General features: G+C 49.8%; 1 protein-coding gene across 3 annotated transcripts in view; it reads left to right on the top strand.

Moving 5' to 3' along the window:
- The window catches only part of ace2 (angiotensin I converting enzyme 2), a 102,337-nt gene that overhangs the window by 62,228 nt on the left and 15,950 nt on the right, over positions 1-24,159 (top strand). For all 3 annotated transcript variants that reach the window (XM_038802739.1, XM_038802737.1, XM_038802738.1), the window contains one exon: positions 18,981-19,081. In XM_038802739.1, the coding sequence (XP_038658667.1) occupies positions 18,981-19,081 (101 nt within the window). The remainder of the gene's footprint in view (positions 1-18,980; positions 19,082-24,159) is intronic.

The raw sequence follows: 24,159 nt of genomic DNA, 5'->3' as shown, positions 1-24,159 counted from the left end.
TACCTCTTTAAACCCTGGTATTCAGCCCTTCGGGTCCAGGGGACTCGATAGCCTTTAATACCATTAGTTTTCTGAGTACTTTTTCTTTAATGATTGTGATTATTTAAATTTCACCCCTCCTTTTACCTCTTGATTTTCTACTATTCCTGGGATGCTTTTTACATCTCCTACTTGAAGACAAGATACAAAATACTTGTTCATAGCCTCTGCATTTTTTTATTTCCCATTATTACTTCCCCAGTCTCATCCTGTAAGGAAACAACACTGACTTTACCTACACCTTTGCTTTCTGCTTGTAGCTTATTCTGTCTGTTTTTATGTTCATAGAATTTGCAGTGCAGAAGGAGGCCATTCGGCACATCGAGTCTGCACCGGCTCTTGGAAAGAGCACCCCACCCAAGCCCACATTCTATCCCTGTAACCCAGTAACCCCACCCAACCTTCTTTTTTTTTTTTATAAATGTTTTTATTCAGTTTTCATATTTTATATTGAACAAATTACAAATTGTTAGGAGAAAGAAAAAAAAAAACAAACACGCAAAAATTAACATACATATTTACAGGTAAGCATCTTCGTAGTAGTAACTGCCCCCCCCCCCCCCCCCCTCAACATGTTTATTTAGTTTGGTTTTGGGCCTTAGCTAGCCATCGAACCCCCGTAACGAACCTGTAGCCCCCCCCCACTCCCGCTACCTTCCCCCGACTATTCTTCCTCTTGTACATTGGCCACAAATAGGTCCCGGAACAGTTGCATGAATGGCTCCCACGTTCTGTGGAAGCCGTCGTCCGACCCTCGGATGGCAAATTTGATTTTCTCCATTTGGAGAGATTCCGAGAGGTCGGACAGCCAGTCCGCAGCTCTGGGCGGTGCTGCTGACCGCCAGCCAAACAGGATTCTACGGCGGGCGATCAGGGAGGCAAAGGCAAGGGCGTCTGCCCTCCTCCCCAGGAATAGATCTGGCTGTTCTGAAACCCCGAAGACCGCCACTATCGGGCATGGCTCCACCCTCACTCCCACCACTTTGGACATTACCTCGAAGAAGGCTGTCCAGTACTCCACGAGTCTGGGGCAAGACCAGAACATGTGGGCGTGGTTGGCCGGGCCTCTTTGGCACCGTTCACATCTGTCTTCCACCTCCGGGAAGAACCTACTCATACGGGTTCTTGTTAAGTGGGCTCTATGTACCACTTTTAGTTGCGTCAGGCTGAGCCTTGCGCACGTGGAGGTGGAGTTGACCCTATGCAGTGCTTCGCTCCAGAGTCCCCACCCGATCTCCATCCCCAGGTCGTCCTCCCATTTCCTCCTTGTTGCGTCCAGTACGGTGTCGTCCCTATCTACCAGTCGGTCATACATGTCACTACAGTTCCCTTTCTCTAGGATACTTGCGTCCAGTAGGTCTTCCAGTAGTGTCTGTCGTGGCGGTTGTGGGCACGTCCTTGTCTCCTTTCGTAGGAAGTTTTTGAGCTGCAGGTACCGTAGCTCGTTCCCCCCAGCTAGCTGAAATTTCTCTGTCAGTTCGTCCAGTGTTGCGATCCTGTCGTCCGTGTATAGGTCCCTGACTGTCAGTGTTCCCCCGTCCTGCCTCCACCTTTTGGGTGGCGTCGGTCAGTGCTGGTTTGAACCTATGGTTGTTGCAGATGGGAGCCCTGTTCGACATTTTGGTCAGGCCAAGTTGCTGCCGCAGTTGGTTCCAGGATTGGAGGGTGGCTGTCACCACTGGGCTGCTGGAGTGTTTTTTGGGTGGGGATGGGAGTGCTGCCGTGGCGAGGGCCCGGAGGGAGGTTCCCATGCAGGAGGCCTCCTCCGCACGCACCCACTCAGCTTCTGGCTCCTGGATCCATCTCCTTACTCGCTCGGCTGTTGCTGCCCAGTGGTAGAATTGTAGATTCGGGAGGGCTAACCCTCCCCTGGTTTTTGTTTTTTGTAAGACCTTCTTTGGGATCCTAGCATTTTTACCCCCCCATACGAACGCCATGATGAGTTTGTCCAGCGCTTTGAAAAAGGCCTTGGGGATGTAGATCGGAATGGATCTAAACAGGAAGAGGAACCTGGGCAGTACGTTCATTTTGATCGTCTGAACTCTCCCCGCGAGGGAGAGCGGGAGTGTGTTCCATCTTTGCAGGTCCTTTTTAACTTCCTCCGTCAGGCTGGTGAGGTTCCATTTGTGGATCCCTTTCCAGTCATGGGCTATTTGGATCCCCAGGTAGCGGAATTTATGTCGGGCTTGTTTGAACGGCGGCCCCTTTAGTGCTGCCCCCCCCCCCCCCCCCCCCCCCCCCCCCCCCCTTGCGGGTGTACTGGGAAGATCTCACTTTTGCTCATGTTGAGTTTGTAGCCCGAGAAGGCTCCAAACTCTTTCAGGAGCGCGATGATTCCGTCCATGCTGCTTTGTGGGTCCGAGATATAGAGGAGCAGATCATCCGCATAGAGTGAGACTCTGTGCTCTCTACCTCCCCTTCGGATCCCCCTCCAATTTTTTGCTGCCCTGAGCGCGATTGCTAGCGGTTCAATTGCTAGTGCGAACAGCAGCGGGGACAGTGGGCATCCTTGTCTGGTGCCCCTGTGCAGCTGGAAGTATTGGGAGTTGGTATTGTTGGTCTGTACACTCGCCATGGGAGCGTTGTACAGGAGCTTTACCCAAGCGGTGAACCCTGTTCCAAGCCCGAACCGCTCCAGTACCTCTATGAGGTATTTCCACTCGACTCTGTCGAAGGCCTTTTCTGCGTCCAGGGAGACGATCACCTCTTGTGTTCTCTCCCCGGAGGGGGTCATTATCACGTTCAGCAGGCGCCTGATGACCCACCCAACCTTCTTGAACACTAAAGACAATTTAGCAGGGCCAATCCACCTAACCTGCACATCTTTGGACTGTGGGAGGAAACCGGAGCACCCGGAGGAAACCCAGGCACACACGGGGAGAATGTGCAGACTCCGCACAGACAGTGACCCAGCCGGGAATCAAACCTGGGACCCTGGAGCTGTGAAGCAATTGTGCTAACCACGATGCTACCGTCTTGCTCACAGCAATGTTAATTGCTAGTTTTCTTTCAATCACCAATTTCTTCCTCCATTATATTTTAATTATTCTTTGTTTGTTTCTAAAATGTCCCCAAACTCCTGGCCTACCCATTAATCATGCATAATTGTACATCTTTTCTTTCAATTTGGTACCATGCTTCACTTCCTTCGTTAACCATGGATGGTGCATCTTTCTCATGGAGTCTTTCTTTCTCAATGGGACATATCTTTGTTGAGAGTTACAAAATATCCCCTTAAAATGGATGCCATTGGATCTCTACAGGTTTATTTTTTAATCTATCTTCCCAGTCCACTTTAGCCAACTTTGTCTCATAACTTTGTAATTGCCTTTACTTAAGTTTCGGACACTAGTTTTAGACCTCCATTTCTCACCCTCAACCTGATTGTGAAATTTTATCATGTCGTGATTACTATTTATTGGAACTATACAGAGTCCCATTACTGTATAATTTACATTTTTTAAATAAAAATTCAAAGTACCCAATTCCTTTTTCAAATTAAGGGGCAATTCACCTACCCTGCACATCATTTTGGGTTGTGGGGGCGAGACCCATGCAGACATGGGGAGAATGTGCAAACTCCACTTGGACAGTGACCTGCGGCTGGGATCAAACCTGGGTCTTCGGCGCTGTGAGGCAGCAGTGCTAACCACTGTACCACTGTGCTGCCCGGTATAATTTACATTCTAAATATTCAGTAACACTCTATAATCTTCAGGGTTTACTTATGTTCCTGTGCAGTACAATAACTGGCATTGCTGAATGGTTAGTTAAACTGATTGGACAATAATGATCAGTAATGTACAGATGTCCTCTTACCATTCTCAATTCACAAAAGTAATCAAATGGCATTTGTTGACTAAAATGGATGAAAATGTTGGTCAACAGGTGAAACAGCATGGCAGACTGTGGGTAGAACAGTGGGTTAACATTAGGTGAAACAGTACTGCAATCAGTGGGTTTAAGATTGGAAACAACGTGGTCAACAGTGGGCGAATGAACATTGTAAACAGAAGGTATAGGAGTGAGGGAAAGGAGTGGTAGATTGTGGTGTAAAGTTCATTAAATGCCCCGTGTACACAGATTTGGTTTTGAGAATTCCTTTGCAAAACACCACTTCAACAGCAATGGTGCGTGAAATAATAATCCGGGGGTTTTCCAATCCTGCACTCTGAGCTAAGATGAGGAGCTGGAAATTATCTTCATTGCATCTTCCCTCCATCTCTTGGGAGTAAAGTCCCTCTTCTTCTTGGCATCACACCAGAACTGATACCTGGGCGGGATTCTCCCAGCCCGGGGCAGGGCCGGAGAATCCCCATGACTGGGCCATGCTGCCCCGACGCCGGCACGCGATTATCCGCAGAGCAGAGAATTGGTACCATTGGTGCCGGCGCGTTTGGAGCAGCGCCGGTCGCCGATTCTCCAGCCCGGATGGGCCAAGCGGCCGCTCGAAAAAGGCAGAGTCCCACCGGCGCTGTCCACGCCTGGTCGCAGCCGGCGCGAACTCTGTGTGCGGCCTGTGGGGGGGGCCTTCGATGAAGCCTGACCCACGATCGGGGCAGGCCGGCCTCTTGCTCCCCGGGCCTATTTCCTTCCGCGCCAGCCCCTGAACTTCCGCACCATGTTGCGTCAGGGCCGGCGTTTAGGGAGGCCACTGCGTGTGCGCCCGCGCATGCCCGGATCCCGCGGCGCACAGTTTGCGCCGGGATGGGAGGCTGGAGCGGCATGAACCACTCCAGCGCCGTGCTGGCCCCCTGTACGGGCCAGAATCGGTACTCCCAGCGGCCTGTTCACGCCGTTGTGAAACGCGACGCCGTTTCCGACGGTGTGGACACTCTGCCGCCGAATTGGAAAATCCCGCCCCCTGTTCCACCATTCTGTAGAAAAGTGAGTCAGTGTGGTTACAAAGTGAATCACTGAATGCAGTCGATAAGTGCACAGTCATGTAGTTCAGTCAAAAGCAGGAACGCTTTGCCGGTTTTGATAATGGGTCGGAGGTAATTATAGTTGAAGGGACATTGCTCTTATTTACTGGAAGCTGTCGTCTGGTGGCTTATCTACAGCTGCAGTCAGCTTTGCTGACAGGTTTTACTACTTTATGTGCCTCTTTTAAAGTGCAGTCAGCAGACGCAGGTTTGTTTTGTCACTGGTCATTAAAATCTTAACCTTAGTCAGCACAAAACCATATCGTAGTTCACCCTTCCAACTCTGGCTGAGTTTCCTCATTTAGAAGTCAATTTGTGTTTTATATGTCCAGAGAGATAACTTGATGAATGACACCTTTCATACCATGCGTCACATGTTGCTCTGGTGACATCATGGGGTGGGTATATCTTTAATATCCAGACTTCTCATTGCCTGTACAAAACACCTGTCATTATGGTTTTAAGCCAACATTTGCCTATTCGCGCAACTCAAAGCTTGCTTCCACTTTCAAAATGTGTGGCAATTCAGATGGGCAAGAATTAAGGAAAGGAATTTTAATTTAATTTAATTTTCTCAGAAGGAAAGAAATTAGAAACAATCTGTTAGGTCTCGGGGGAAATCTAGTCCTCCCTGGTATAGATGGTAAAGTATGTTATGAGGAACAAAAGACTGGGAAACTACAACACGTCGACATTATGAAGGCATTTTAGAAGAAGGCAAAATTAGGTAAATCTAGTGCATAATCTCAAGTCAAGTCGAGGCATTAAAACAAGCAACAACAGGTTGAAATAGTGGGTACAAGAGTGGGGGAAGCAGAGTGGTCAACTGTGGCGTAAAATGTATTCAATGCCCCTTGTACACAGTTCCTCATTGCACAGGGACCCCGGTTCAATTCCGGCCTTGGGTACCTGTCTATGTGGAGTTTTCACATTCTCCCCATGTCTGCGTAGGTTTCGTCCGGGTGCTCCGATTTCCTCCTATGGGCCGAAGATGTGCAGGTCAGGTGGATTAACCATGCTAAATTGTCCCTTAGTGTCCAAGATTAGATGGGCTAATGGGGATAGGGCTGGGGCATGGGCATACGTAGAGTGGATGCAAACTCAATGGGCTGAATGGCCTCCTTCTGCACTGTGGGGATTCTATGATTCTATGAAATAGGTGAAAACTTAATGTAAGACTTCCGCTTGTGACCATGGAGTGATTGGTCACATAAAGGGCTGTTTCTGTTCAAAGTCACAGAAAAGGGCTCTTTTTACCCAGATCCGGGTGGAATTTTGATGAAAAGGCGTAGGTGAATGTTAGAGGAGTAGTTTACCCCTGGAATGGTATGTCTTCTGATCACCTGACCCGGCAGAAAACAGTGAGAGGTTTGGCTGGAAAGTTGAAACAGTCTTGTGCTTCACAGACATTCTCTTCCAGCATGCAGGCGGGGGAGGGGCAAGCTGTAAGGCCCCAGATACAGGAACTGATTACTTTTATCAAGGAGGAATTCCATAAAGAGGAAAGAAATGCATGAGGATCATACAAAGGCCATTGCAGAAGCTGTGGCAACCCTGAAGAGTTTTGGAGCAGATGGAGAGGTATTTGGAGGTACATAGAACATAGAACATAGAACACTACAGCGCAGTACGGGCCCTTCGGCCCTCGATGTTGCGCCGACCTGTGAAACCATCTGAAGCCTATCTGACCTACACTATTCCATTTTCATCCATATATCTATCCAGTGACCACTTAAATGCCCTTAAAGTTGGCGAGTCTACTACTGTTGCAGGCAAGGCGTTCCACACCCCTACTACTCTCTGAGTAAAGAAACTGCCTCTGACATCTGTCCTATATCTCTCACCCCTCAATTTAAAGCTATGTCCCCTCGTGTTGGTCATCACCATCCGAGGAAAAAGACTCTCACTGTCCACCCTATCTAACCCTCTGACTATCTTATATGTCTCTATTAAGTCACCTCTCAGCCTTCTCCTCTCTAACGAAAACAACCTCAATTCCCTGAGCCTTTCCTCGTAAGACCTTCCCTCCATACCAGGCAACATCCTAGTAAATCTCCTCTGAACCCTTTCCAAAGCTTCCACATCCTTCCTATAATGTGGTGACCAGAACTGCACGCAGTACTCCAGGTGTGGCCGCACCAGAGTTATGTACAGCTGCAGCATGACCTTGTGGTTCCGAAACTCAATCCCCCTGCTTATAAAGGCTAGCACACCATATGCCTTCTTAACAGCCCTATTAACCTGGGTGGCAACTTTCAGGGATTTATGTACCTGGATGCCGAGATCTCTCTGTTCATCTACACTACCAAGAATCTTGCCATTAGCCCAGTACTCTGCATTCCTGTTACTCCTTCCAAAGTGAACCACCTCACACTTTTCCGCATTAAACTCCATCTGCCACCTCTCAGCCCAGCTCTGCAGCTTATCTATGTCCCTCTGTATCCTATAACATCCTTCAGCACTATCCACAACTCCACCGACCTTCGTGTCGTCTGCAAATTTACTAACCCATCCTTCTACACCCTCTTCCAGGTCATTTATAAAAATTACAAACAGCAGTGGCCCCAAAACAGATCCTTGCGGTACACCACTAGTAACTGAACTCCAGGATGAACATTTGCCATCAACCACCACCCTCTGTCTTCTTTCAGCTAGCCAATTACTGATCCAAACAGCTAAATCACCTTCAATTCCATACTTCCTTATTTTCTGCAATAGCCTACCGTGGGGAACCTTATCAAACGCCTTACTGAAATCCATATACACCACATCAACAGCTTTACCCTGATCCACCTGTTTGGTCACCTTCTCAAAAAACTCAATAAGGTTTGTGAGACATGACCTACCCTTCACAAAACCGTGTTGAGCATCGCTAATCAACTTGTTCTTTTCAAGATGATTATAAACCCTATCTCTTATAACCTTTTCCAACATTTTACCCACAACCGAAGTAAGGCTCACAGGTCTATAATTACCAGGGTTGTCTCTACTCCCCTTCTTGAACAAGGGGACAACATTTGCTATCCTCCAGTCTTCCGGCACTATTCCTGTCGACAAAGACGACATAAAGATCAAGGACAAAGGCTCAGCAATCTCCTCCCTGGCTTCCCAGAGAATCCTAGGATAAATCCCATCTGGCCCAGGGGACTTGTCTATTTTGACATTTTCTAAAATTGCTAACACCTCCTCCTTTTGAACCTCAATTCCATCTAGCCTGGTCGACTGAACCTGAGTGTTCTCCTCGACAACATTGTCTTTCTCCAGTGTAAACACTGACGAAAAATATCCATTTAATGCTTCCCCTATCTCCTCTGATTCCACACACAACTTTCCACTACTATCCTTGATTGGCCCTAATCTTACTCGAGTCATTCTTTTGTTCCTGATATACCTATAGAAAGCCTTAGGGTTTTCCTTGATCCTATCCGCCAACGACTTTTCGTGTCCTCTCCTCGCTCTTCTTAACTCTCCCTTTAGGTCCTTCCTGGCTAACTTGTAACTCTCAAGTGCCCTAACTGAGCCTTCATGTCTCATCCTAACATAAGCCTTCTTCTTCCTCTTGACAAGTGCTTCAACTTCCTTAGTAAACCACGGCTCCCTTGCTCGACAACTTCCTCCCTGCCTGACAGGTACATACTTATCAAGGACACGCAGTAGCTGTTCCTTGAAAAAGCTCCACATTTCGATTGTACCCATCCCCTGCAGTTTCCTTCCCCATCCTATACATACTAAATCTTGCCGAATAGCATCATAATTGCCTTTCCTCCAGCTATAATTCTTGCCTTGCGGTATATACCTATCCCTGCCCATTGCTAAAGTAAACATAACCGAGTTGTGATCACTATCACCAAAGTGCTCACCTACATCTAAATCTAACACCTGGCCGGGTTCATTACCCAGTACCAAATCCAATGTGGCCTCGCCCCTTGTTGGCCTATCTATATACTGCGTCAGAAAACCCTCCTGCACACACTGCACAAAAACTGACCCATCTATAGTACTCGAACTATAGTATTTCCAGTCAATATTTGGAAAGTTAAAGTCCCCCATAACAACTACCCTGTTACTCTCGCTCCTGTCAAGAATCATCTTTGCAATCCTTTCCTCTACATCTCTGGGACTATTCGGAGGTCTATAGACAACTCCCAACAGGGTGACCTCTCCTCTACTGTTCCTAACCTCGGCCCATACTGCCTCAGTAGACGAGTCCTCAAGCGTCCTTTCTACCGCCGTAATACTTTCCTTGATTAACAATGCCACACCCCCCCCTCTTTTACCATCTTCTCTGTTCTTACAGAAACATCTAAATCCTGGAACCTGCAACAACCATTCCTGTCCCTGCTCTACCCATGTCTCCGAAATCGCCACAACATCGAGATCCCAGGTACCAACCCATGCTGCAAGCTCACCCACCTTATTCCGGATGCTCCTGCCGTTGAAGTAGACACACTTCAAACCAGCGTCCTGCTTGCCGGTGCCCTCTTTCGAACTTTTAACCCGATCCCTGACCTCACTACTCTCAACATCCTGTACACTGGGTCTACAATTTAGGTTCCCATCCCCCTGCTGAATTAGTTTAAACCCCCCCGAAGAGCACTAGCAAATCTCCCTCCCAGGATATTGGTACCCCTCTGGTTCAGGTGAAGACCATCCTGTTTGTAGAGGTCCCACCTACCCCAGAATGAGCCCCAATTATCCAGGAAACCAAAACCCTCCCTCCTGCACCATCCCTGTAGCCACGTGTTCAACTCCTCTCTCTCCTTATTTCTTACTTCGCTAGCACGTGGCACGGGTAACAACCCAGAGATAACAACTCTGTTTGTTCTAGCTCTCAGCTTCCACCCTAGCTCCCTGAATTTCTGTCTCAAATCCCCATCTCTCTTCCTACCTATGTCGTTGGTACCTATGTGGACCACGACTTGGGGCTGCTCCCCCTCCCCCTTAAGGATCCCAAAAACACGATCAGAGACATCACGAACCCTGGCACCTGGGAGGCAACACACCAACCGTGAGTCTCTTTCGTTCCCACAGAACCTCCTGTCTGTTCCTCTAACTATGGAGTCCCCAATGACAAGTGCTCTGTTCCTCTTCTCCCTTCCCTTCTGAGCAACAGGGACAGACTCTGTGCCAGAGACCTGCGCCCCATTGCTTACCCCTGGTAAGTCGTCCCCCGCAACAATATCCAAAACGGTATACTTGTTATAGAGGGGAACGACCACAGGGGATCCCTGCACTGCCTGCCGGTTCCCTCTGCCTCCCCTGACGGTAACCCATCTACTTTCTTCTTTTACCTGAGGTGTGACTACCTCCCTATAACTCCTCTCAATAACCTCCTCCGCCTCCCGAATGATCCGAAGTTCATCCAGCTCCAGCTTCAGGTCCCTAATGCGGCTCTCGAGGAGCTGGAGTTGGGTGCACTTCCCGCAGATGTAGTCAGAAGGGACACGAGAGGTGACCCTTTCCTCCCACATTCTGCAGGAGGAACATTCAACTGCCCTAGCCTCCATTCCCACTGAACTAACTTCCCAACTACTGAAAAATAAAAAAATAAAAAACTTGTTAGTTTAGCAATCCAACGGACAGAGCTTTTTTTTTGGTTAGAGGAGGAGGATGGGTGGGAGACACTACATAAGTAGTGTTTCGGGTAAAGCTGTCACTCGAGAACAGCCCCTTCACAAACCACCTTCAACTTACGCTGACCGCACTGCACGTATGCAAATCTCCCCGGAACAGCCAATCAGAAGCTCTGCTCTGCTGCCCTCTGCTGGATGCTCACCTTCCGTCGAACTCCTCGGGTCACTGATGCAGGTGCACCTTCAACTTACGCTGACCGCACTGCACGTATGCAAATCTCCCCGGAACAGCCAATCAGAAGCTCTGCTCTGCTGCCCTCTGCTGGATGCTCACCTTCCGTCGAACTCCTCGGGTCACTGATGCAGGTGCACCTTCAACTTACGCTGACCGCACTGCACGTATGCAAATCTCCCCGGAACAGCCAATCAGAAGCTCTGCTCTGCTGCCCTCTGCTGGATGCTCACCTTCCGTCGAACTCCTCGGGTCACTGATGCAGGTGCACCTTCAACTTACGCTGACCGCACTGCACGTATGCAAATCTCCCCGGAACAGCCAATCAGAAGCTCTGCTCTGCTGCCCTCTGCTGGATGCTCACCTTCCGTCGAACTCCTCGGGTCACTGATGCAGGTGCACCTTCAACTTACGCTGACCGCACTGCACGTATGCAAATCTCCCCGGAACAGCCAATCAGAAGCTCTGCTCTGCTGCCCTCTGCTGGATGCTCACCTTCCGTCGAACTCCTCGGGTCACTGATGCAGGTGCACCTTCAACTTACGCTGACCGCACTGCACGTATGCAAATCTCCCCGGAACAGCCAATCAGAAGCTCTGCTCTGCTGCCCTCTGCTGGATGCTCACCTTCCGTCGAACTCCTCGGGTCACTGATGCAGGTGCACCTTCAACTTACGCTGACCGCACTGCACGTATGCAAATCTCCCCGGAACAGCCAATCAGAAGCTCTGCTCTGCTGCCCTCTGCTGGATGCTCACCTTCCGTCGAACTCCTCGGGTCACTGATGCAGGTGCACCTTCAACTTACGCTGACCGCACTGCACGTATGCAAATCTCCCCGGAACAGCCAATCAGAAGCTCTGCTCTGCTGCCCTCTGCTGGAGGTGCAGGGGTCACAGATTCGGGAGACTGAAGGAGTGATCTCGGACCACAGCGATCGTGTGGTGGCTCTGGAAGCGAATATCGGGCTCCTAGGAGACCTTTGTAAAACATTGAGGCACCTGAAGTGGACCGAGCGCATAGGTCTCTGAGGCTGGGGAGCAACGTCCGAAGGGGGTCTCGGAGGCTGGGGAGCAACCGCGGGTGGTGATCGTGAGACTCCATAAATTTGTGGAGAAAGAAAATTCTATGGTGGGCCAGGGAGAAGCGTAGCTGCGACTGATGCATAGAACATACAGTGCAGAAGCAGGTCATTTGGCCCATCGAGCCTGCACCGACCCACTTAAGCCCTCACTTCCACCCTATCCCCATAACCCAATAACCCCTCCTAACCTTTTTGGACACTAAGGGCAATTTAGCATGACTAATCCACCTAACCTGCGCATCTTTGGACTGTGGGAGGAAACTGGAGCACCCGGAGGAAACCCACGCAGACACGGGGAGAACATGCAGACTCGGCACAGACAGTGACTCGGGGGAATCAAACCTGGGACCCTGACGCTGTGAAGCCACAGTGCTATCCACTTGTGCTACCGTGCTGCCCCAGGAGGGACGTGCTGTCCTGCGACTGGGAGGGAAATAACATCTGGATTTATCAGGACATCGGAGCCGAGTTGGCAAAATGGTGGGCAGGTTTCAACAAGGCCAAGGCGGTGCTGTACCGGCGGCAGATCAGGTTTGGGGTGCTCTACCCGGCGAAATTATGGGTGACGTTCGGAGGCCGGGAGTACTATTTCGAGACCCCAGATGCGGCCGAAGACTTCATTAAGGAGCATAAACTGGGGGAGAACTGAGTGGACAATGCTTGGGAACCGGGGTGCTGGTATTATGTAATGGTCGGGAGCATGTTTGAAGTGGGGGCAGGGATTGGGGGATTTTCACCCTTTTTTTGTGGGGGGGGGGTTTCTGTTCAATGTTGAGATTGTAAGGAGGTGTAGGGGTGAAAGGTTTATGTGGGGATGGATGTTCCCATTCCTCCTCCTGTTTTATGGGACTGTTTGTGTTTAACATCTGTTTGTTTGCTTTTGGAGAAGGCTACCTGGAGTTCAGGAGAAGTCCTTGTTTGGGTGGGGGAGGGTCAGGCCAGCAGGAGGCCTTCTTCTTTGAGCTGAGGAGTGGGGGGGCGGGGGGAGGGAGGGGGAGGTCATTAGGATGTGCCTTTGGGCAGATTATGCAGGTTATGCTGGGGAACGGAAGTGAGGTGGTGGGGGAGAAGGCCAAGAGGGGTGGCATGGGGGGAGGGGGGAAAGGGGAAGTGGGGGGATGAAGGGGAAGGGGAAAAGTGGGGGTGGGGGTTTCTATGACGCGGCAGAGGGTGAGAGATGACATGGTCAAGGTCGGAGAAAGGGGCCATCTGGTATGGGCTAGGTACAGAGTGGAATTAAAGGGGCAGGAGTTAAGTGGGGAAGATGGCGGATGGTAGAGGGGATTGGAGGCACAAGCCTCCGGTAAGGTTGGTAATGTGGAACATCCGGGGTCTGAATGGGCTGGTTAAAAGGTCGCGGGTGTTCGCACACCTCAGGAGCTTGAAAGCTGGGGTTGTCTTTTTGCAGGAGACACACCTCCATGTGAAGGACCAGGTTAGGTTAAGGAAGGGGTGTTCGGGCAGGTTTTTCACTCGGGGTTTGATTTGAAATCGAGGGGTGTGGCAATTTTAATGAGAAACAAAATGGGTTTTGTGAGTGCGAAGGAGGTGAGGGATCTAGGTGGGAAATATGTGATTGTGAGTGGGGTATTGGAAGGGGCACCGGTAGTGTTGGTAAATGTGTATGCCCCAAATTGGGATGATGTGGATTTTATGAGGGGGTTGCTGGCAGCAATCCCAGATTTGGCCACATACCAGTTGATCATGGGAGGAGATTTTAACTGTGTCCAGGAGCCGAGGATGGATAGATCAAGCCCCAGGTTGATGGGTCGGGTACGAATGGCAAAGGAGCTGGGGGGGGGGGGGGGGGCTATGGAGAGGATGGGTATGGTGGATCCATGGCACTTTCAGAACCCAGGGGAAGGGAGTATTCCTTTTCACACATCCATAAGGTGTATTCGAGGATTGATTACTTTGTAGTGAGTTGGGAGATTTTGGTTGGAGTGGAGGGGACAGAGTATGCGGGGATAGTTATCTTGGACCATGCACCCCACTGGCTGGATATTCGGTTCAGTACAGGACGAGAGCAGAGGCCAGGATGGAGGTTTGACTCGGGGTTGTTGGCAGATGGAGGTTTTTGTGATAAGGTGCGGTTGGCGATTAGGGATTATGTGGAGTTCAGTCAGAATGGGGAGGTGTCAGCGGGCATTTTTTGGGAAGTACTGAAGGCAGTGGTCCGGGGAGAAATTATCTCATTTACAGTTCGTGCGAATAAGGAAAGGAGGGCGGAACATGACCGTCTCGTGAGCGAGATATTGGAGGTGGACAGGGAATATTCGAGCTGCCCACCGTGAAGGGATTGGCAAGGAGGAAAAAGTTGCAAGGGCAATTTGATGGGCTGACAATGGGGAGGGCGGTAGGGCAACTGCGTAGGGCAGGAGGGGTGCAATATGAATATGGGGAGAAGGCGAGCCGCATGCTGGCGCACCAGCTGCGGAGGCAGGCTGCATTCAGGGAAATATTGAAGATCCGAACTGGGGCTGGGGCTGTGGTGTCAGAACCAGGGAAGCTAAATGAGGCATTTGGAGAGTATTACCAGGGACTTTATGAGGCAGACCCAGGAGGAGAGGAGGGGGACATGGGGTGGTTTCTGGATGAGCTGGAATTTCTCCAGGTGGAGGAAGTAAAGAGGTAGGAGGAGCCCCTGGGGCTGAGGGAGGTGTTGGATAGTATCAGGGGTACGAAGTCGGGTAAGGCCCCTGGGTCGGATGGGTACCCGGCAGAATTTTATAAGGAATTTGCGGCAGACCTGGCACCACATCTGTTGGGGCGTTTAATGAAGCACTGGCGAAGGGGGAGTTTCTGGAGACGATGAAGCAGGCAGTAATCACACTAATCCCCAAAAAAGGGAAGGATCCGGTGGAATGTGGGTCGCATAGACCCATATCACTATTGAACACGGATGTGAAAGTATTGGCTAAGTTGTTGGTGGAGAGGATGGAGGATTATGTCCCGGGGGTGGTTGCAGAAGATCAAACAGGCTTCGTGAAGGACAGGCAGCTCGCGGGTAATATAAGACGGCTGCTGAATGTGGTGATGAATCCGTCGAGAGCTCTGGTACTGGAGGTGGTGGTGTCCATAGACACGGAGAAGGAATTTGATCGGGTGGAGTGGCGGTACTTATTCGATGTTTTGGGAAGGTTTGGGTTTGGGCCGAGGTTTGTGGCATGGGTGCGGTTGCTGTATGTGGCGCCAAGAGCGAGGGTGGGGACGAATGATATGAGCTCACGAAGCTTTGACTTGCACAGGGGTACGAGGCAGGGGTGCCCGCTGTCACCGCTGCTGTTAGCGCTAGCCATAGAGCCATTGGCGATGGCTCTCATGGGGTCGGCAGAGTGGCAGGGGATAATAAGGGGACAGAGGGAGCATCGGGTGTCGCTCTATGCTGATGACCTCTTGCTGTATGTTTCGGATCCGTTGAAGAGTATGGGAAGGATTATGGGCCTGTTCGGGAGGTTTGGAGGTTTCTCGGGATACAAGCTGAATGTAGGGAAAAGCGAGGTACTCCCGGTAAATGAGCTGGCACAGCGGGCTAATTTAGGGGTGATGCCATTTATGGTAGCGAGGGATAGGTTTAGGTACTTGGGGAATCAGGTAGCGAGGGAATAGGCGGGGCTCCATAAGTGAAACTTAACGTAGGTGGTGGAGGAGGCCAGGGAGGATCTTAAGAGGTGGGATACACGGCACTTAACGTTGGCGGGAAGGGTCCAAGTGGTGAAAATGAATATTCTGCCGAGATTCTTGTTTATCTTTCAGGCTCTTCCGATCTTTATACCAAAGGCCTTTTTTTGGAAAGTGGACACAATCATCTCTGACTTTATATGGGCGGGGAAGTTGCCAAGTGTGGGGAGGACCCTGCTACAGAGGCAGAGGCAGCTGGGGGGGTTGGCATTGCCAAACTTGCTTCATTATGATTGGGCGGCGAGTGTGGACAAGGTGCAGCGGTGGTGGGAAGGAGAAGGGGTAGAGTGGGTTTGGATGGAGGAGGAGTCTTGTAAGGGGTCTAGTTTGAGGGCTATGATGACGGCAGCATTGCCAATGGCTCCGAGTAGGTATTAAGGGAGCCCAGTGGTGCAGTCCACAGTGAAGATATGGAATCAGCTGAGGAGGTATTTTAGGGTGGAAAGGATATCGGTGCTAACGCCGCTGTGTGAGAATCATGGGTTTGAGCCGGGGGGATGGACAGTGTATACAGGAGGTGGAGGGAAGTGGGGCTGGTCAAGGTGAGGGATTTGTATTTGGAGGAAGGGTTCGCCAGTCTGGAGGAGCAAAGGGAGAGGGTAGAGTTGCGGAGGGGTAGTGAGTTCAGGTATCTACATGTTAGGAGCTTTGCACGAAAGGTCTGGAAGCGGTTCCCTAGATTGCCAGGATACACCCTGCTGGAGCGACTGCTGCTTCCGGATGTGGAAGGGGAGGGAAGAATTGGGGATATATATAAGTGGCTGGGGGAGCAGGGAGGCAAGCGGGTGGTGAAGATCAAGGAGAAATGGGAAGTGGAGTTGGGAGGGGAGATCAATTGGGGAGTATGGAGTGAGGCACTGAGAAGGGTAAACAGGGCCGACTCTTGTGCAAGGTGAGCCTGATACAGTTTAAGGTGGTGCACAGGGTGCATATGACTCAGGTGAGAATGAGTTTGTTCTTTCAGGGGGTAGCAGATGAGTGTGAGAGGTGTGGGCGGGGGCCAGCGAATCATGCGCACATGTTTTGGGGTTGTGAAAAATTGGGAAGAATCTGGGCGGGAGTGTTCGCGGTCTTAGCCAGGATAGTGGAGGAGGGAGTGGACCCGGACCCTTTGGTGGTGATATTTGGGGTTTCAGAGAAGCCGGTGCTCATGGAGAGGAGGAAGGCCGATGTCTTGGCCTTCGCCTCTCTGATTGCGCGGCGACGAATTTTGCTGGAGTGGCGGTCGGCATCGCTACCGGGGGCAGCAGCATGATTGGGTGACCTGTACGACTTCCTGCAGTTTGATAAGATAAAGTATGAGTTAAGGGGCTCAGCAGGGGAGTTTGAGAAAAGGTGGGGGATGTTTGTGACTGTGTTTGAGGAGCTGTTCGTCGCAGGGGGTGCGGGAGGGGGGGGGGGGGGGGGTGAGGGAGGGTTTGATGGGGAGGGGGGTGAAAAAGGAGAAAAATCTGTACAAACTATAGTTATTTGTTGGGAAGAATGTTTCCCGGGGTGTTTATTTGCTGTAATATAATTTGATACAAGTTTGAATAAAATGCGTTTTTTTTAAAAAAACTCAATGTAAGGATTATGCAAGGAATAACTTCCTCACACATGACAATGGGATGATCTTCTCAATATAATAGTTATCATAGAATCCCTACAGTGCAGAAGGAGATCATTTGGCCCATTGAGTCTGCACCAGCCCTTGGATGAGCACCCCATTTACGCCTACAACTCCACCCTATCCCCGTAACCTCACCTAATCTTTTTGCTTCACTTGTTGAGAGATTTTATCCAGTTTTGTTCTTAGGTCGCAGGCTGGTTTCTCCAATATGACAGGCAAACTTCCAGCTTGGCAAAAGCTTCTGAATTAGCCTGTTTACAATCGGTGTCTGGATTGATATCATTAATATCGAGACATATGGAAGCAATAGAATAATGCACTTGAATTACATTTGTGTTGTGCCATTCTTGACCTCAGGGAATCCGAAAATGTTTGACAGTGAATGAAGTACTTTCAAAGAATGGTCAGGTGTTGTGATGTAGGAGATGTGACAGCCAACTAGGGCACAGTAAACGCACACAAACTGCAATGTGATGATGACCAGATGATCTGTCATTTTAGTGACTTCGGCTGAGGGGGAAATTCCAGGCTCGTCACCAGGAAGAATTCAGCTGCTCTTTTTCAAAGTAGTGGCAAAAGATCTTTTACTTCCACCTCAGGGGGCAGACGATGTAATCCCCCATCCAAAAGGCAGCACCTTCGAAAGAGTAGTTCTCCCTCAGCATTGTATTGGCAGTATCCGCCTAGATACTCAATTATTTGAAGTGTGACTAGACCCTGGGGACAGCGGCTCAGGCCCGGATGTGCTCTGCATTGATCCACAACTGACCCCGAGTGATGCTTGGGGTTGTCTGTTACATTTGGGGCAGCACAGTAGCACAGTGGTTAGCACAGTTGCTTCACAGCTCCAGGGTTTCAGTTTCAATTCCCGGATTGGGTCATTGTCTGTGTGGAGTTTGCACGTTCTCCCTGTGTCTGCGTGGGTTTCCTCCAGGTGCTCCGGTTTCCTCCCATGGTCCAAAGATGTGCAGGGTAGGTAGATTAGCCATGCTAAATAGCCCTTGTGTCCAAAAAGGTTGGTGGGGTTACTGGGTTACGGGGCTGGGGTGGAGGTGTGGGCTTAAGTAGGGTCCTCTTTCCATGGGCCGAATGGCCTCCTTCTGCACTGTAAATTCTATGATTCTGATCTCTAATCTGAAGGCTAAAATCAATGTTGTTTCCACCTGAAAACATGTGTATAGAAGCAATTTTGTTCACTAACTTTGGGTAGGATTTTCCGATTGTTCCTGCTGGCGGGATGGTCTGGTCCCACCTACATCAAGGCCCCCGCTGCCCAATGGGAAACCCTATTGGATTGGCCCCCCTCATGGATTGGCCATGATAAATTGCCCTCAGTGACCAAAAAGGTTAGGAGGGGTAATTGCGTTACGGGGATAGAATGGAAGTGAGGGTTTAAGTGGGTCGGTGGTGACTCGATGGGCCGAATGGCCTCCCTCTGCACTGTACATTCTATGACGATGACTATTGACAGCAGTGGGAAGATCCCACAGAGACGGCTGCCTCTGACTTTGCAAACAAGCCACTGGGGAAAGGTGAGGAAAATCCTGTTATTGAATCTGATTCACATACAATGCTGAGTTTTACTCATTAGTTTTATGATTTTATGGTAGCATTATTGCACCAGCACAGATGTTAATTCAGGCACCGAGGTGTGAAAAGTAATAAAATTGGTCAGCAGAAGTTTAGTTCTGTAAAAAAAAGCGTTCAAAATATTTATTTGATTGGGCGGTATGTGAAAAGTCTCAGTTCAATAGTGGTTTGCTGCACCCCCTGTTGATTTTTTACAAGGATCTTCAATGAGGACCAATACTAACTCAATGGATTCTTCTTTGACTTCAGTACACCTGGGATGCAAGTGAGAAATATTTTTTCCAATCGGCAGTCGCATTCTCCATGAGAAAATACTGGGAAGAAACTAAAAACCAGCTCATCAACTTTGTGTAAGTTATTCTGTTTGTCTGTCACTGCACATTACTCTTTGATGTACTATAGACTTCGATATGGTGCAGATGTAACATCAGTACATCAGTCTGATCCTTGCCATGATAAGAGTTAGTCTTAGCTATAGGTTAAAATAGGTTTAGATTCAAATAAACCTAATGATAGAACCGATTGACAACCCTTTCAACTGCCAAAGAGGGTCATATGTAAAAGGGTGATCATCTTTCTCTAACTGCACAGTGTGTGTGATTGGTGGATTGCACCTGTCCATAAAAGGATTACATTTCTTTGCACTTATTGTTTCAATAATTTTCCTTCCCATTGCTATGTTTTGGACTTTTGTGTCAAGGGCCTCAATCATCTGGTCTCTGGATTGTCAGACGCTGGACATCGGACCCACGATGTGCTTCAGGACCCCAGGGAAGACCTGATGCACTGACTCCATGGGGAATTGGCAGGAAGTTTCCAATGGGCATTTGCCCTGCTCCCAGGAGCCCTCCAAAAGGATCTCCGAGTTGAAGAATTTAGACATTTCTGTCGTATTTAACTGGATAGTTACCCAGGAAATGTTAGATAGAAAAACCTAGGCCGGGATTCTCCGGTCATTGCGATTAACTTTTCCCACCGTCAGCGCACCCACGCCTGAGGTGTTCCCAGGAGTGTGGTGTGGCAACAATGGGAAATCCCATTGACAAGTAGCGGAAGTATAGAATCCCGCCACCAGCGAACAGCATGCAGCCGAGGAACTCGTGGCTGGGGAACCGGAGGATTCGGTCACTCCTTGGTAACTAGACAACTGACCTGGGTGGTGGAGGGTGCTGGAGGGGAGGAGGGGAAGGGGGGTAGCAGAGGAGCGGGGCATTTGTGCTTGCACTGACAGCATAACTCCCCAGCTCAGTTCCCTGTCTTGAACCACCCCCCCCCCACCCACCATGACTTTCCCTTGACCTCCCCCCCCCCCACCACCCACCATGACTCTCCCTTGACCTCCCCAGCCACTTACCAACCCTACCCACCTCATGCATCTCATCCAACTACCACACCACCAGTCGACCCATCTGCCATCCACCCTGTAGTGATCTGTACATCTGCACATACACCAGGGACTACAGCACAGATGCAAAAGCCACAGCATCACTAGAGGGCAGCACTAGAGGCGGGTATAAAGGGTCCGATCCAAGGGAAGATCCGCCTCTTTTAGAAGCACAGGGCTAGTGAGCAGCAGCACACAGAGACAACACAGCAAAGGCAGCTTACCTTGGCTTCTCTTGCTTTGCCTCTTGACTGTATAACATCTGGTTGAGCTCTGGAGACAGAACAAACCTACTGAATAAAGTATGTGTGTTAATTGGAAGTCTACAATCTTTATTCAGACTTAGAGAATAATACATACCCAGCTTGTCCACTCACCCACCTACCCACATACTCACCCATTCACCCATGAACCCATTCACTATTGCACTGAGAAGCTTGGGGATCTTTAAACACTTCGCCAAATATGGCAGCTAGAGCAGTAAAAAGCCCGTGTGGCTCCTGCGCTGATTCCCTTCACTGCTCTCAGCGAGGATTCCAGAGCTGAGGCAATTCTTTGCATTGGGGATTAGAAGTTTTATTTTCAACATATGCAGACAAGTGGACAGTTTTCTGTCTGATCAGCGTCGGACACAGGTGGTGGGAAATTGAGTTCGGCAATCGTCCGGTGAATACTCGTTTCCGACCAAATCGTGGGCTCTTTCGCGATGCCCCGCCTTCTCCAAAGCGGCATGCCGCTGGTCTCAGGACGTTGCCTGATGCCCAACCTCCAACGCTCCACCCCTGACTGGCTGAGTTCCCGACGGCGTCGGTCGCGTGTGCTATCATCCGTCAGGAACTCGGCATGGCAGCTGCGGACTCAGTCCAGCACCTCCACAGTCGGGGGAGGGCCAATCGGTGGGCAGGGGGTCTTTATCAGGGGCTGGGGGCACTGTGGGGGGGGTGGTCCCGGGCGCACAAGCTGGCCAAAGGGGGGGCACTATTTTGCAGGCCGGGTCCGCGAGCGACCGGCGCCATGCTGCACGGCACCGCCGCTGCAGGCCGCCATGCGCGGCACGGACCCGGTAACTCTCCAGGCCACATCGGCAGCTAGAGCCGGGTGCTCTACGCTGCTCGGCTGCGAGCCCCCACTCAAACGGAGGATCGGTGGCCATTTTACGCCAAACGTTTGGTCGTAAAACGCCACTATTACCATACCGTCGTGGGGACATAGCCTCAGAATGGGAGAATCCAGCCCAGGGTTTCTGACTCTGATTGGGAAATTTGGAGCGAAGATCATCCATGGGAATTTCCCATGTAAACACCTCACGCTGTGATTCCACTCTCCTGCCAGTGGTGGTGCAGCAGAGTCTCAGTTGTGCACCACTCAGCTCCTCTGTCTGCACTGCAGACACGTATGCTTCAGTTGGCTCTGCACCTTTACTTCTCAAACAGCCCAAGTGTTTCCTATTTGATTATAAATTAAACTCATCAAATGTCAGTGGCCTAGAAACGCAACCTGGCCTACTAAAGTCCCAGTGCAACAAACAAGAAATGTGGGCCAAAGGTTCGCTGCCTGCCATTTTGGATCCGTTGGATGCGCTGCCAGTTGGAGCACAGGCGGAAATATTTAATGCTGGATAACTTTATCAAATTGACATCATGGGACCCTGAATACTCGTACCTCCCAGCATCTCAGTCATCACGTTCTCAACTCACTTAGCGTGAGCGGCACCAACTGGCAGGAAGATTCCGCAGAGCTGGTTAATTGCTAGTTTGTCATCCAAGCTGACAGGGGCCATTCAGCCTATCACACCTGTGTTTGCCCTTGGAAAGGGCTGTCAATTTAGTGCTGCTCCCAGCTTTGTTTTCCATAACCCTGCAAATTATTCCTCTTCAAATGTTCTTCAGAGTCAGCCATGACAAAATTGCTCGCACTCGTCTCTCAGGGTCACAAGGTTCTGTGTTCGTCCAGAACCTGATCACAAAACTCAAGGCTGACGCTCCAGTGTAGTGCTGAAAGAGTGCTGCACTTTTGGGGAGAGAGGTTGAATTGACGTTCAATCTTGACCCTCAGAAGACCCCATGGCACTGTTTTCATAGAATCCATTGAATCCCTACAGTACAGAAGGAGAGCATTTGACCATCTAAAAGAGCGCCCTACCAACCCGGCCCTATCTCTGGAACCCCACCTAACCTTTGGACACTAAGTGGCAATTCAGCATGGCCAATTCACCTAGCCTGCACAGCTTTGGACTGCGGGAGGAAACCGGACCACCCTGGGGAAACCCACGCAGACATGTAAACTCCACACAAATAGTTACCCAAGGCCAGAATCGAGCCCAGGTCCCTGGCTCTGTGAGGCAGTAGTGCTAACCACTGTGACAACTTAGGAAGTGCAAGGGAATTATCACCGGTGTCCTGGCCAATACTTATCCTTCAATCAACGTGACTAAAAACAGATTATCAGCAGGTCTTTATGATTGTCCATCTCTCGACCTCACTATCCTCATTTAAGACTCTCCTCAAAACCTACCCCTTTGGCCAAGAATTTTGTAATTTGATCAAATATTGCCTTATATGACTTGGTGTTTTACTTTGTTTTATAATGTCCAGCTGCAGTGGTGGGATTTGAACTTGTGTCCCAAGAGCATTAATTTAGGCCACTGCATCACGAGTCCATTAGCCACCGGGTTAGTAACCCATTGACGTGACCACTATGCCACCATCTCTCCCTAAAGTGTACAGTTGCAGCAAGACTGCCTCTCTCTTGTACTCTAATCCTCCTGAAATAAAGGCCACCTTGTCACTTGCTAATTGTTTGTTGCACCCTAACTTTCTGTTTTCCTTATATGAGCATACGCGCATCTTTCTGAACATTGACACCCACAAGTTTCACACATTAAAAAAATTATGCTTTCCTGTTCTTATGCCCAAAGTTAATGACCTCACACTTCCCAACTTTATACTCCAAATACCATGTTCTTGCCTATTCACTTAAATCTGTTAATATCTCTTTGCAGCTACCTTAATATACTCCTCCCAGTTTACATTCTCACCTATTAATTCCAGGAGTTCCCATCTGCACCAAGTTCCGCTTAGCAGTCATCTCTCGCTGCAATGAGAAATTGTCTCAGTCTGTACATCCAATTCTATCTCCAGGGCCTTTACACACTCCCTAATGTGTGCTTCCCAGAATTGAGCGCGATATTTCAGCTGGGGCCTAACCAGAGACTTAGAAAGATTTAGCCCGACTTCTTAGGTTTTGTATATCTTGCTCCTTTGACAAAGCTAAGAATCACATACACATTCTTAATTGGCTGATCAGCCTCTTATCAAAGGCACTCGCCCGGTGTCTCTGCTCTTGCACCCCGTTAAAATGATACCAGTTAGCTTATACTGCAGCCACCCCGCCCTATCCCCCTGTTGTCCTTAGAGTCATAGTTTTACAGCACACAAAGGGGCTCTTTGGCCAATCATGTCCCATTAGGGGCAGCACAGTGGCACAGTGATTAGCACTGCTGCCTCACAGCGCCAGGGACCCGGGTTCAATTCCGGCCTCAGGTGACTCTCTGTGTGGAGTTTACACATTCTCCCAGTGTCTGCGTGGGTTTCCTCCGGGTGTCCTGGTTTCCTCCCACAGTCCAAAGACGTGCAGGTTAGGTGGATTGCCCATGCTAAATGGCCTCCTTCTGCACTGTAGTGATTCTATGATACCTGGGTCAGCCATCAAACACCTATCTATTCTAATCCCTTTTTGTAGCCTTGTATGCTACGGCATTGCAGGTGCTCATCCAAATATTTCTAAATCTTGTTCGGGTTCCCGCCTTTACCACCATTTCAGGCAGTGAATTCCAGTTTCCCACTGCCCACTGGGTGAAAAAGATTTTCCTCACATTCACTCTAAATTTCCTGCTTCTTACCTTAAATCTATGCCCCCTGATTATTGACCCCTCTACAAAGGGGAAAGGTTTATTTCTACATGCCCTCTCTATGTCATAATTTTGTACACCTCAATGAGGTTGGCCTTCAGCCTTCTCTGTTCTAAGGCATCTCTTCATAACTG

Source organism: Scyliorhinus canicula, chromosome 7 (genome assembly GCF_902713615.1).
Source record: "Scyliorhinus canicula chromosome 7, sScyCan1.1, whole genome shotgun sequence".
NCBI lineage: Eukaryota > Metazoa > Chordata > Chondrichthyes > Carcharhiniformes > Scyliorhinidae > Scyliorhinus > Scyliorhinus canicula.
Note: the sequence above shows the minus strand (reverse complement) of the source record. Positions and strands in the feature narration are given on the sequence as shown.